General features: G+C 35.7%; 1 protein-coding gene and 1 long non-coding RNA gene across 6 annotated transcripts in view; one reads left to right on the forward strand and one right to left on the reverse strand.

The window, feature by feature from the left end:
• XRCC4 (X-ray repair cross complementing 4) overlaps positions 1-13,727 on the forward strand; it is a 188,870-nt gene that overhangs the window by 112,553 nt on the left and 62,590 nt on the right. For all 5 annotated transcript variants that reach the window (XM_080574070.1, XM_080574067.1, XM_080574068.1 and 2 more), the window contains one exon: positions 9,383-9,521. In XM_080574070.1, coding sequence (XP_080430196.1) covers positions 9,383-9,521 — 139 coding nt within the window. The remainder of the gene's footprint in view (positions 1-9,382; positions 9,522-13,727) is intronic.
• The window catches only part of LOC308185665, a 65,150-nt gene that overhangs the window by 8,122 nt on the left and 43,301 nt on the right, over positions 1-13,727 (reverse strand). The window lies entirely within an intron of this gene.

The raw sequence follows: 13,727 nt of genomic DNA on the forward strand, positions 1-13,727 counted from the left end.
ATTTCCTTTTTGCTCAGTTAATTCTTATTCAGTGTTTTTCATCTGAGGGTGAAATTTTGAATGATTATCCTTTATCCGATCATAAATTACATATGCTCATGTGGAAGGACAGTTTTAATGTAGCTGTCTAGGGTTCCAAGGTTAAAAACACGACTTTATGAAGAGAATAGTGCTTGTGTCACTTTTAGTGTAAGTTCTTAGACTAAGTGACTTTCAAACTCGAAATCCATCTTTTTGTCAACATCCATCTTTTCATCTTTTTTAAAACAACTCCAGCAAAAAGAAATCCATCTTTTTGTCAACAATCCATCTTTTTGTCAAACAAATAGGACCACGCATCGTTTATGTTGCTATATAAATATCATAAATAGCAAAATAGCTTCTGAACTGAGTGCAATCTTTGCATAGATTTTATAGTATTTTGTTACTAATCTGTAGTAAACTATGTGCAGACAAAGTTCCTGCTTAAACATAGATTCTTATTTTAGATTTTTCCACCTTTGGTGAACCTGAAGCAGAAATATCTATCTCCCAAAATGAAATTTAAAATATAATTGAAAAAAAATCTTAGGATAGCCTAGAAAATACCACACAATACCATTAGCAGTAGAGATTAGTAATTTATTCAATGCCAGCATCATGAAAACATACATTTTGTGGAGTTATTACAGCCCCTGGCTTCCCTCGAGTTGTGCTGATTTCCTCAAAAATTGTTTAATGGTGAAAGAAATCATTCTTGTGGCATGAGAGTCTAAGCTTCATCTATTTCAAAGCACTATGGAGCAAATTCAGATGGTAATATAGGTTATGGGCTGAGTACAGCTTGCACTTCTCTGTTTTTAAGGCTACCTTCAGTACACAGTAGTAGATCTCTCTAGCTAGATGATCCCTGCAGGCTTCTCAGTGAATAAAAAATGCCGTGTGTCAAGATGATGATCTTCTAAACTAGTTTCCTTGTACACACATGCCATAAATAGCATTACAGGTGACCATTTTACGTAAAGGTTAGCAAAGTAATCTCTTACTGATCTCAGGTCGGTAAGTAAGTAATGTAATTATCATACTTCAAACTCTTCTTTAGGACTGGCTTTCAAATGTCAGTCTCCACAGAACTAGACTGTGGGTTAGACTTAGTAGCGGGTATTACCTGACATGTAGCGTAACCTCAGAGGTGATATTTGGAAGCCCAACGCTGTCAGTGCCAGGGCTGGGGTCAGCTGCATGGGCTCGGCAACATAAGCTATAGACACCAGACAAATTTATTTGGCAGCGCTGATGCCAGCACTGGGTGGAATTCCAGTCGTGATGTATATGTTTTACATGCGTAATGAGAAATGACTTTGGGCTCCACTACTTCACATTGAGTTGAAGGATCACAGCCCAGAATTTTTTTCCAAAGCTTTTCTTAGCTTCATGTTTTTAATCCTTCCGTCTGTCTGTCTTGTTGTTTTGTTTATTTGACCTGCATGTTGTTTCATATCTCCTGGGGACGCTGTTCAGAAGCCTCCTACCTCCACCCTGGGTGGTACAGATGATCCAAGTAGGACATTCAAGGGAGTCCAGAGAATGACTCAGCAAATAGACACACCCGGGACAGTGAGCTCATCCAGACCTTTTCAGATGAACACTTTTTAAATGCTCTTCCCTGAACTTGGATGCGCTGGCATGCTAGACGACCACACATCCAACCATGGTACGCAAAAAGTAGTTTCATCAGGCAGAATTAATACAGAATTTCAAAAAGGATTCAAGGGCGAGAGATGGAAGAGGATTTCTAAAACTGCACATAATAAATCTGGACTTCCAGCGGAACACTGTAAGGCCAGAGCATGCTGTTGCTGAGCAGCCTAAGTCTCCACTTTCAGCTAGTGAAAATCCACAAGGCATCTGAGTTGCCAATACTGCCTTTGGTTCTCTCAAGCACCCAAAAAAAAACAAAAAAAAAAAAGAGAAAGCAACTGTAATTGTTAGTATGTTTTATGTATTGAAATAGCAGTCTCTTATCTTTCACCACTTTATAATGGAGCGTCTTGCCTATGACCCGTGTCAGGAGAGATTTGAGCACATTATGAAGCTTTCCTGTTACATTGTAAGGTGAGTACTGATACATAGGCACTGGAGACATCTTCATATGCTGCATGCAATGAGTGTTTTCAAGATCTCCGTGTTACTGATAAATCATAATCTTTGACGACACTTAAAACCAGTGACTTTCTTAGAATTATGGCATTACTAAACTACTTTTAGCAACATGCACTATTCTGGATTATTAAAAATGAGTGTCTCATCTATTGAAGTACATATGGTCATTGAAATATCACATAACAAAGTATTTTTAAAAGAAGGGCTTCTATTAGGGATCAGGATTTTGATGATTAAAATTAAAGAGCTCCTTCACAATCTCTGCAGATTTTGTGGAAACACATTATTTTTTTCCCCTTGCATATTCTGACATATGAAAAAAGACTTTTTCATGCTTCCTGACCAAACTTGTTATTTGCTTTTCAATTTTAGCCTGATTTTTTTTTTTTTGGCAATCTAGTTTAAAAACAGTATGAGCTAGTAACAGCTGAGCACCTGAGTTGTCTCAGATAAGTAAGCACTGAGAAGTAAACCATATGTCAACCAAATTTTTATTAAAACTTGAGAAAGTTTCACTGCAGGTTTGAAATAGTATTTTTTTAGCTGAAGAAGAGATTTGTATTTTGAAAATGTTTGAAAAAGTTTGACATAAGAATAGGCTTTGCAAATAGAAACATCTAGGACATAGGGGAGTTTGTCAGTGGTAATACAGTCTTGCACGGTGAAATGTAAACTTCCTTACTGAACTGAATACAATTTAGAAATTTGGTATAACTGGATCTAAACTTTTTGCTAGAGTTGTTTTAAAATGTGTCTTCATAAACACTTCCCATGGCGATATTCTTTATAAAAATAAACGTTAATAACTAACTGACAGAGAATTTATACAACTGCAGTCTTAACTGCCTTTAGGCTCCAGGGGATTATGGTACAGTATAGCCAGATTTATACAAAGAATGAAATGTAAAATAGAACCAAAAAAAAAAATGCTGGAGAATGGTTCTTACTATTTTTCTAAAATTGAAATAATGACATATTCCTGTTACTTTCACTAAAGCATATGCATAAACTATAAACACTGGTGTTTCATTTGGGATCTCTGGGTGATCTATAGGGATCTATTTCTTGTGAAAAATTATGGCCAAAATGTGTGTGTTATAAAGTATAATTTTAGCATAGGTAGGAGTGGTATTTCCTAAATTGCCTGTCAAAAATGAGTTAATCCTACTTTGTAGGAATTGCCTACATCAGTCAGACATATTCATTTCCATACCCATTCATTTAGGAGACTCTCTGCTGAGAATGTCAAAAAGATGCTAATTATTATCAGCTCTGGTGATCCCTTGGGAATTAGCCTTGAGATTGAGAAACCACATAATTACTGAAGTTACACTATAGTCAGGGATTAAAGTGATGAGTTCTGCTCCCTTTCTGCCTTTTTTATTTTTTTTTAATTTCCTGGCTTGGGCAGCAGCTGTCACGCACAGTCCTAGCTTGCTTTAGGTGGTTGTTTGGTGAGCACTTTGTCCTCTTCCAGGACAGTTTATCTGCTGCCAACGCTGTGCAAGGGCAGCAGCAGAAAGGCTGTAAACATTGTAGGTGTAGCCTGGTAGGAGCCTTGCTCCCTGTAGCAAGGGACTTAATTAAGTTAAATCATCTGCTTCATTAAAGAGAGACAGCAGAGCTTGGAAGTTCAGCCAAGTAACTTTATGGATCATGCTACCTGGATATAAACAGAATTAAAGCAGGAAATTCTGTTCCATTAACAGGGGGACTCTGAGAGGAATTTAGCAGACCTTTGGCAGCACTACTATCTGATAATCTGAACAAATTCTAATGACTGTTCATAAATCCTTACTACTCTGAAGGAGTCCTTATTACTCTACAGAAAAAGGAATCGGGTAAATTTTCATTCAGAGCAGAAATTATAACTGGCAGACTTTTGTATTGCTGTTGATAATTTTCAGGATAGGAGGTTTAAGTAAATGTCAGTCCTTTTATTGAGGATGAAGTGTCCATGTCCCTTGTAAATTTTGCCTGTTTATTCTGATCTAGGAAAAAAATATTTTATTTTTTTTTTCCTAACTTCAAATTCCTTATTGCAAGCAAAGCAAGTTCAGAGTATTAAATAAGTTTTAATTGGTGGGTCATGACAGAAATTTAAATTTTCCTTGAACCCATTTGACGTTGATGATTGGTTTTGAAATTATCATTTTATGTCCTGATAATTCAATAACATAAATCTGATAGTAGCTGGCTGTTCAAATATGTTTTTCTGTGCAGTGTTTCCTTTTCTGGAGTGACTGATTAACCTAAAATCAGTCCAGTATCATAAACAGTGGGACAAATCCCATGAGATCTATGACTGTAGGGCTCTTATTTGCAAAGGACACTTCCCATTCTAATGTAACTCAGCATGCTGAGGAGTACAAACATTCAGAGAGAAAAAATGGTTTGGTCAAGTGAAAACAAAAAAAAAAAGGTTAAGTATTTAAGACAATCAAAAACATATTTTAGGCTAATTAACAGTGAGACAGAGGAATAAACAAATGAGAAGTGTGATGTCATCTTCAACTGTAAATATTGAGGCCCACATTCTGCTTTCATCCATATTACATTAAAATAGATCATTTGCAAAATGGTATTAAAATGCATGGTTTTAATCTGGGCCTACGAGGAGCAGTTTAGCTAAGCAAGTGTAGCAGCTCAACCAGATTTTTGGGGTGACAGAAATGTATTAAATGAAGAGATCTTTTCCTACATCTTAATATATTCTCACAAGGTGGAGGGAAGTTAGGTCTGTGGCTGTGCTTGCTATATGTAAAATCCATCAATTACAATTTTTTTGTTGCTTGCACTACAGCTCTCAGGAATTCAGATGCTGAGTATATTTTATATGTGTGTGAAGTTAGGTCATTGCAGGCAAACAGATTGCTCAAATTTAGAAACTTTCTACTCAAATTTTGCTTATTTGGTTCCATCTATATGTATATGTATATTATGGCAAAACTAAGCTTTTAGTACTGGTTCTAGTCCTTTAATGAGTGTAGAGTTTGCATGGAGAAAAAGAGCTGGATTCTGTTTTCTCATGTGAGTTCCATACTGTTGTGAACAATTAGACACCTCTAAGCTGTAGAATTTTTTTTACGGGTGATGATATACAAAGAATGAAGGTTTTGTTGTTGTTGTGTGTTTGTTTGTTTGTTTGTTTGTTTTCCCAAATTGATAGGTGAATATGATAGATTGGAAGTATTTATTAAAGAGTTCGCTTTTGTATATCAATAAATTAATGCAGAAGTCTGGGAGATACGTTAAAACACAACTTGACTGCCTACCTTCAACCAAACTATACAAATTTATTTTAAAATGCCTGTAGTTTTCAGGAGCCATGGTGTCTACACAGCTAGGGCTTTGGCATTTCATTTACTTTTCCTTCAGTGTGTGTCCAGATCAAGTTGCCATTCTTATGTTTTTCTGTGAGATTTTTATCACGGTATGGCAGAGCTAGACTATGCTTCATTCAACCATTTTAAGCATCTCTTTGCAACAAGCTTAGTCTCTCTTCCTGCACAAGAAATGACAGCAGGCCAAAACCAGTACTTCTAAGGATTTCATTCTAATATGATGTGCTTAGTCTTCTTTAGTGGTTTCTTAATAATGCGAAAATAGTAAAATAAATTGGAAAATATAGAAAGGTGTTCTTCACTGTGTTTTAGGACACGGCCCTGATGCCGTCAGTCGAATTAGCTGTCTGCAATGAGACGTCATTGCTCATGGGTTCCCTGCTAAGGTTTTTCTGCATGCCAGTGGAGCTGGGCATTTCCCCAGGCAGTGCCTGGATGGCTGGAGACTGCTGCCAGCAGAGAGCGTGGAAGGGCCGGGGCCATTCTGCTTGGGTGCAAAGGGCTGTGGAGAAAGGCTCTTGGGTCTCCAGGAATAGTTCCTGGCTTCTCCTGTACCAGGGTAAAGGCATCTTCTGTTTGCAGGCCCCAGCATTAGGGGACTGTATTGATTTCAATTCACTCCTACTCTTCCAAACCAGGGAAAGATATTTTTAGTTTCCGCTATAAATTTATATCTAGGATATCCTTTTTTAGTAGAAAAGTCCCTCTGCATGTCAAATAATAGCAGTCTTCAAAATGACAATAAAAAATAAATCAAGCATTTTTATTCAAAGACTTTAATCTTCTTTGCAGAAATATTCTTTTAGCACTTAAATTATGTTTCCCTTTATTACTGTCTTGTCAATCTTGTTTTTGCAACTGTCACCTTCAGAAGGCATGCTATATATTTGGAACATTTCTTGATCAATGTTTGTTGTTTTATAGGGTTTATTGACTGGCTTTCATCATACAGCACTCTTTCCTCTATTTAAATTGCTGCATTTTTTCTCAAAGGTATGATGGTACTCCATACTGTATTATATAATTTCAAAGTAAGAAACTTAATTTAGTGAGAAGTAAAGGAACTTTACTTCCTTAAAATTGTAAAAAAATCAGACAGAATGAAAAAAAAAATCAGAATGAAAAACTCAGTTTGTATTCAAGACTGTCCCCCATTATTCCAAATGCTTTTGTGTCAAGCAATGATTTTTTTTTTTTCTGAAGCTTTCTTTGGCCTTTAGTCGAGTACTGTAAATGAATCAATCCCTTAATGACATTCATTTCTGGGCAGTAGTAGTGGGTATTAGTTTAAAGTCTTATGGTGATGCAAGATATTTTAAGCTTCAAGCATATGTCATCTTTTCGTTAGAGGTTCTAACCATAGTGATAGTTAGGCTTAAAAAAAAAATCCAGCAAAAAAAGCCTATGGTGATGAACTATTATGTATGAGCCAGTCTACTGCTACTCATAAGACATTATCTACACTATCTGGCTGAGACACCTTCTTCTTGGTATGATTAAAAGAAATGTTCTCACAAAAAAAATTGTTATTTTATTGCAGAGGTTTATCATTTAGGTCTACGTTTTTTATTCCGTTTGATTTTAACAGGTCATAAGAGCAAAATTTGTTTTCATTGGGAAGATTTCATCTGAGGTGTTGGTAAAAAATTAGACCTTTCCCAGGCTGAGGTTGGGAAATAAATGCAGTATATATACTGCAACGACTAATATTTCTCTTCCATTTACCTGACATGAGCATGAGTGGGACAGCTGCAGTAGACAAACGAGATTTGTGTCTCAACATTAAGCAGTGCTGAGCATGAACATCTCTCTACAGAGCACCATTATATATTCCACAATTAAAAGCACAGGGACATAATTTAACATCAGCAATGTGATAGTTTTATATATGCAGTTAACCTTTGGATCTACTTTTTGTCAAAACAGAGTCTGAGAGGAGAACAACAACAAGGAAAGATAAGAGCTACAATAATTAAATTACTCAAGTTTGTTGGTGTATAGTTCTTTATATGGTTCTTGACAGTGAACCATTTTATGTGTTTTAATTAAGAAGGGGCTGACTTTGGGAATTGTTTTTGGAATATACAAAACAGTAGGTATACATTAGGTATAACAGGTATAGTTATAGTAGGTATAAATTAGGTATACAGGTATACTACTCTGAATGTGCTGTCAGTAAATTGTAACTAGCAGTCACGAACATGTTTTCAACATTTAGCACTGGAAAAGTATGCATAGCTAGTTAAAGTTTAGAGTGCAGGATTAGGCTGTAACTTAACCTTTTCAGCATTTATTACAGGCAGCATACCTTGTCTATACTGGACTTTGAAACTTGTTAAGTTTGTGGCTTGGAAATATGTCAACTAATGCCTGTTGTCACTCTACAAAGATCTGCAAGTCTATATTGTATAAGTATAGTGCATGCTGGTGGAAGCTAGGAGGTTCTGATGTTTAAGCATGTGCTTATTTGTAAGCAATAGTTGCATTGGCTCTAGGAAGACTCTGTTTGCATTTTTAATTTAGCGGTGTTCTTGGTCAGAAACAGTTTTTTAAGAAATAGCAAAAATATTTTGTGGGTTGCATATTTTCTTCCTGTTTCAGTTTCAGAAGAGCTGAATAACAAATGTGAAAGGAATGCAGAAATAGGACCCATTATTTACTTTCTGTGAAAACCTTCAGTAATGAATCTCTAATCATGGTGTCTTTCATCCATGTAAAGATTAAAACTTCCTAAAACACAGAGAAAGCAATAACGAGTGAAGTTACCATAACAGCATCAGCCTCAGTCAACACATTATTATTTAATATATTTCAGTTGAAATGTGTGCTTCTCTGGATATCATTATCTTAAAAATTTGAAGTAATTAAAGATTTTATTTTTAAAGCAGGCATACCAAATAAAAGCATGCTACAAAGTCTTAATGGCTGGAATAAAAATGTCTATGTATCATGTGAGCATCTAGCAAGGGAGACTATGGAGGGCTTCTACTTCAGGAGGGATATGATTGTCTTGACATTAAAGCTTCAAGGTGATAACTGTCAAAGCAGAGAGGGGATTGCTTTTTAATTGAGACAATGCATCTTTTATGAATTTACATGATGAATTAATATGAATGTGAAATTTAAATTGTATCTGAATGAATCTGGATACAGCCTACTTTACTTATCTTAGGCAGAGGGATCAGTGGAAACCTAGACTGGTCATCCAGTTTTGGGTTCTGAAGAGCTAGGAGTTCTCCCCGTTTTCCTACCAGACTGCAGCCGCTCTGTCGTTTGGGGAGATTTACTCTGAATTGGGGCCACCTGTTCCATGGGTGGAATTGTAAAGTGGTGCTACCTCATTTTATGCACTGGTCTGCTCCAGCCCTGGTGTACAGGCAGCAGGCTGTCCGTGCTGTCCATCAGTTTTTCTGGTCATTGACTGCAGAGACGCTACAGCAGAACCCTTAAGGATGTATGGCCTGGTGATCTGTGGTAGCACAGTGACTGGGACATAACGAAGTACCTACCAGTACATAGCATAACAGCACTTGACCACAGAAGCAAGCATCTTTAAAGGCTTTATCCTAGTGAATGTTGAAAACTGGAGTTACATGAGAGTCTACAAGGAGGCATCAGGAGACCGTTAGTGTATTTCTAGTCCATAACTGCCCATCTTACTCTCCAGTGACTACAAAGAGATGCCAAAGGAAGATCATCTTTCTATTTTAAATTTGTTCTCTTTAAATTACCTCTTATGTCACCTATTTGTTTTGACACCAATTGCTGTCAAATCGGAGTCTATCTTAGCAATGCAGTGATTTTAATAAAAGTAAAAAATAGTTTAAGAAATATTTGTAGTACTTTGTCATCGGGGTTCTTCTCAACTTTGGTCTTTTTCCTTTTGACATCACCAGAACGAAATGATTCCCTTCTGGCTAGCCCTGATGTCATCAATACCACTCCAAGACGAAAGAGAAGACAAAGGACAGTAAAACCTGCTGGAACAGGAGCTAAAATGGCTACTTATGAGACAGAAATGCCAGCAAAGGAAAAGTGAGTACTTCTGAAAACATATTGAGGTGTTTCTGCACTTACAAATGCTTATTCTTTTTGTATTTTCTTGTGCAGTTTCATAATATTCAGAGTATTCTGAATACTGTTTTGTTGCACTCTTTATAGTCATTTACACTCATTTTGTCCAGCTTTGAATAGACATGAATGATTAAATGCAGTCAGTCCACAGGGCTGCCATATGATTAATGGTATCTTCTTCCAAATTGATACTTTTGTAAGATCAATGGTAAATTAGTTTTGAATTTTTTATTTCCACCTTTTATCTGTAGTACTCAATGTGTAATAAATTGTCTAACCAAGCATAGGCTCAGACCACAAAGACATTTCCAATGATTATCAAAGATTTCTGTAGTTATTAGCAAGAAATTTATCTTATTTTGACATAAAAGATTGTGATTTGATGCCAGCTATTAATGTTAAAAGTTACTATCCTGTTTCATTTGTAAAAGAAATGATTATTTTTGAGAATGGTCTAGAAAAATATCAAATTTTGCTCTTCTGTTCTGTTAGAGTATTGTATATTACAATGAACCATGCCCTTTGTCAATTATATGTAGTCAGACAGTTTGATTTTGAGAGTCTGGCTGTGTTTGCCTGACATATAATTTCACTCTTTTTAGTATTGATTGTGGAAGGAAAACTTCCAGAGGCAAATGATTGCAAAGGAGAATAGAGAGGCCTTGGGCCGAGTAATTCTCTGTATGAATATCTGAGTCCTGTGCCCAGGGGAATGACTGAGATGATATTGGTATTTTTGTTATAATTCCTTTAAGTGAGGCAAATTTCAAGAAAAATAGAGCAGCATTATGTTTTTCATTCTGTGCAAAGCATTTCTAGTATGCTTGCAGAATAAAGTCAGAGCTGAATCTGGAGAGTGGGTCTTCTTGTCTATGCCATAATTAGTCATATTTTAAAGCTTACTAAACAGAATATCCATTCTGTCAGATCTCTACCTCTGTTTTAATTTTGCATTTACTATGTATTAATTGCATTGTAAACAACTGGTTAGCACTCCAGGTCACAGCATTGTTTCAGATGTGACATACCTTACAGTACTATGAAGATGTGTCTGATAGTAAAAATCTGTATGCTTTTTTCTGATCCTACACTGATTTACAAAATCAAATGTGATATCATTGTATCCTGGCATGTGCTTTTGAATCCTTTATTTAAGAATTAAATGTGGTCATGGTAGTGCTCGTTCTGTGATTAGATGAGAATGTATTAGATCTCCCTTGTTTACCTGGAAAATTACAAAAGCAGAACTGCATTCATTTCCATCTTGCTGTGTATTTTTCTCAGTGTCCCTGCTCAGTACTTAGTTTTCAAACTTCATCTTAAGTCCTTTGCTGGCTGCTAATCAAGCTTTCACTCAATTTGTTTGGCTAATAATTTTTACTTCTCTTCAGCCTGTCAAAAGTAGGAAGATGTAGAATTAGTGTTGTAATCCAGTTTAGCAAATACAGCTGTCTTGTTCTGTGAAGCTTCTTCAGTAATTTATATTGGTGGAAAGCTAGATCCTAAAATGGTGTGAAAGGTTTTATCCTAAGCTGATGTTACACTGGGGTCTCGTCCAAAATATTTTCCACTATTGTGTCATTTAGCAAAAAATTACAAATCCAAGCAAACCACCCCAGACTCCTGGGGGGAAGCAGGGAAAGGGAAGTTGACCTCTAAACTCCTTCACCTTTGGAAGTGGTCCACGGCAAACATGGAAGATGCTCAGCCCTTGGAAGAGTGTCATACTTTTCTGTTTGGCAGAAGGATCAAATGACAGATTGTGATCACCTTCATGAATGCATGACTGAGTCCTTATTTCTGAACTCTCCTGCACAGACCTGCAGAAAGATTTGATTCTTTACTTGTAATGTAAATATTTTAAAGTGCTATCTGATAAAGTCATAGCCAACAGTTCTTGCTTCAACAAACTAAAGTTTATTTAGTGGTGTTTTCCATTTGCAAGTTTTGCTGACATCATCAGTGCTTGTTTCATGTTTGCCAGGCAATGAAAGAGCAGTTACAAACCAAACATCAAGTGCATAATGTTGTCTTTATATTCTTGCATTGTAACTCAATTGATACAAGATCCTAAATAAAAAGAAAAAAATACGTCTTTTGAATGAGATATATTTCTCATTCATGAATAAGATTTAAATTTTTTTTTTTTTTTTTGCTTCCCAAACCAGAAATGAGGACCTGAAGGCTATCAATGTATTTTAGACTTTTCTTTTGAAAATACAGTGTTACACAATACAGTTGTCATGTTATCACATAATAGGAATTATATCTTAAATTTTGTTTACTTGTGAGATTTTAAGAAAGTACCACTTATGCTTTAAGTTAAAAGCATCTTAAGTAAACACAGAGTCATGACAAATGAAAGGATTCTGTTTCAACAAATAGTTTAGATTTATGGATTGTGAGACTAGTTATGTAGTGATTCTCTAGTTTTATGGAATGAAAATATATTCTCAGATATGACCAAGAACACTGAAAGGAATGCAAATAAAAAATTGTTTAACATAGAAATTAGGGCAAAAGGAGTACTGCCTTTCTTATGCATTGTGTGTGGATGCAGTGGCAGGAAAAGGAGTTGAATTGTATGTCTATATAGACATCCATTATTTGACAATTTATTGAAGGCTTAAATCAATGCTGTTAAGGAAACCTGGGTAAAATGAAACTTATTGAAAGTAGTGTAGCCTTGAGATCAGCAAAGAATTGAGCTAGGATTTGTGGAACAAGATTTGCTAAATTAACTGCTAAATTATTTGCTGAGATAATAATGTTCTTCCGGGTGAAGCAGAAATTCAGCATAACTAGTCAGTCACAGAACTGCTGGGATTGAGGTTTATCTGTCTTTGTAGCAGGTTGTTTTCCAATCTGAGATATACCAATGAAAGCGAGCACGTCTTTAGGCAGACAGACGCTACTTATAGTTGATAACGGTCAAACTACAGTTCACAATTTATGCATTTTTGAAATGCGACAAAGGAATTTTCTTAGAGTTCATAACATGATTGAGTTAGGAAGTAAAATAAAATTATGCTGATTCCAGTTAATTGTAATGGTATTTGTGAAGCTTTGACTGTAACTTAATATCTGGCAATTTCCTAAGGTGCTAAGCAGAGATAATATGTTAGGCAAGTTAAGATGCAAATTCTGCTTTTTGTAATTTGCATTTTATACTTGGAGGAGAAAAATTAATAAAAGCAATCCCAATCCACATGTAGAAATTATGCTTATTGATGCATTAACCAAATCTCTCAGGGGGCTCTGCATATGAATAACACGACTAGCTATGTATAATATGCATACAATATAGAGGCTTAAGTATATGGCCTGTCAGCCTGAATCCTATACATAATTTTTTATTCCTATAATTATTTTGCTCAGGAATATTGGAGTGCATTTGAGAGAAGATAGTATCTACTGAAGATGCTGGCAAGAAAGCTTTATAAAAATCTTATAAATTAAGCATAGTCATTGGATACAGAATGCTCTGTTAGATTTGTATAATCTGTAACATGGACCAAGCAGTGCTGGAGTCTGTAGTCTAAAGAAGAATAAATTAGCAAAAACCTTCCATTTACAGTTTGCAAGCGTTCCTTTGTTTCCACAAGTAAAAAATGATCTTTCTGATTTGGTTTAGCTTTTTTTTTTTTTTTAATGTAAAAGTGTAAGAAAAGCAAAATGTTCTTTTTCTTTCTGTCAGTTATTGCTTACTAATGAAAAATCTAATTTTATGCTCTTCATTCACACATGGGTCTTATCCAAGGAGGAAAGCTTTACTGGATAAGACACAACATTTCTCTACATGATTCTCTGTGCTTCAAAATGTATTTTTGTATTGATATTTGACTACTGCTGGTTTATTCCTTCTTGCTTTGATTGATGGAACTGAATGACTGTCAGATTCAGGCCTACATTTAAACTGAAGGAAAGAGATGCTTTCCCTTAACTTCAGTATGTTTGGTTTTGCTGAAATATTTTGAAGTATCCATTAGCCCCACCGAATTTGAGAAGGTGCTTGCCACCAGTACTTTAAATCTTTCCTCACGCAACTACTACTTTTTTAGAGAGCTCAAAGTGTTCGACATATATTAGGAACTCCTCAGAAAGACCTTTGTGAAGGAAAAAAATCATACTCAGATGTTGCAGGTGGGTACCTGAACAACCACTTAC

The sequence above is a fragment of the Anser brachyrhynchus genome, assembly GCF_964034855.1.
Source record: "Anser brachyrhynchus genome assembly, chromosome: Z".
Classification (NCBI taxonomy): domain Eukaryota; kingdom Metazoa; phylum Chordata; class Aves; order Anseriformes; family Anatidae; genus Anser; species Anser brachyrhynchus.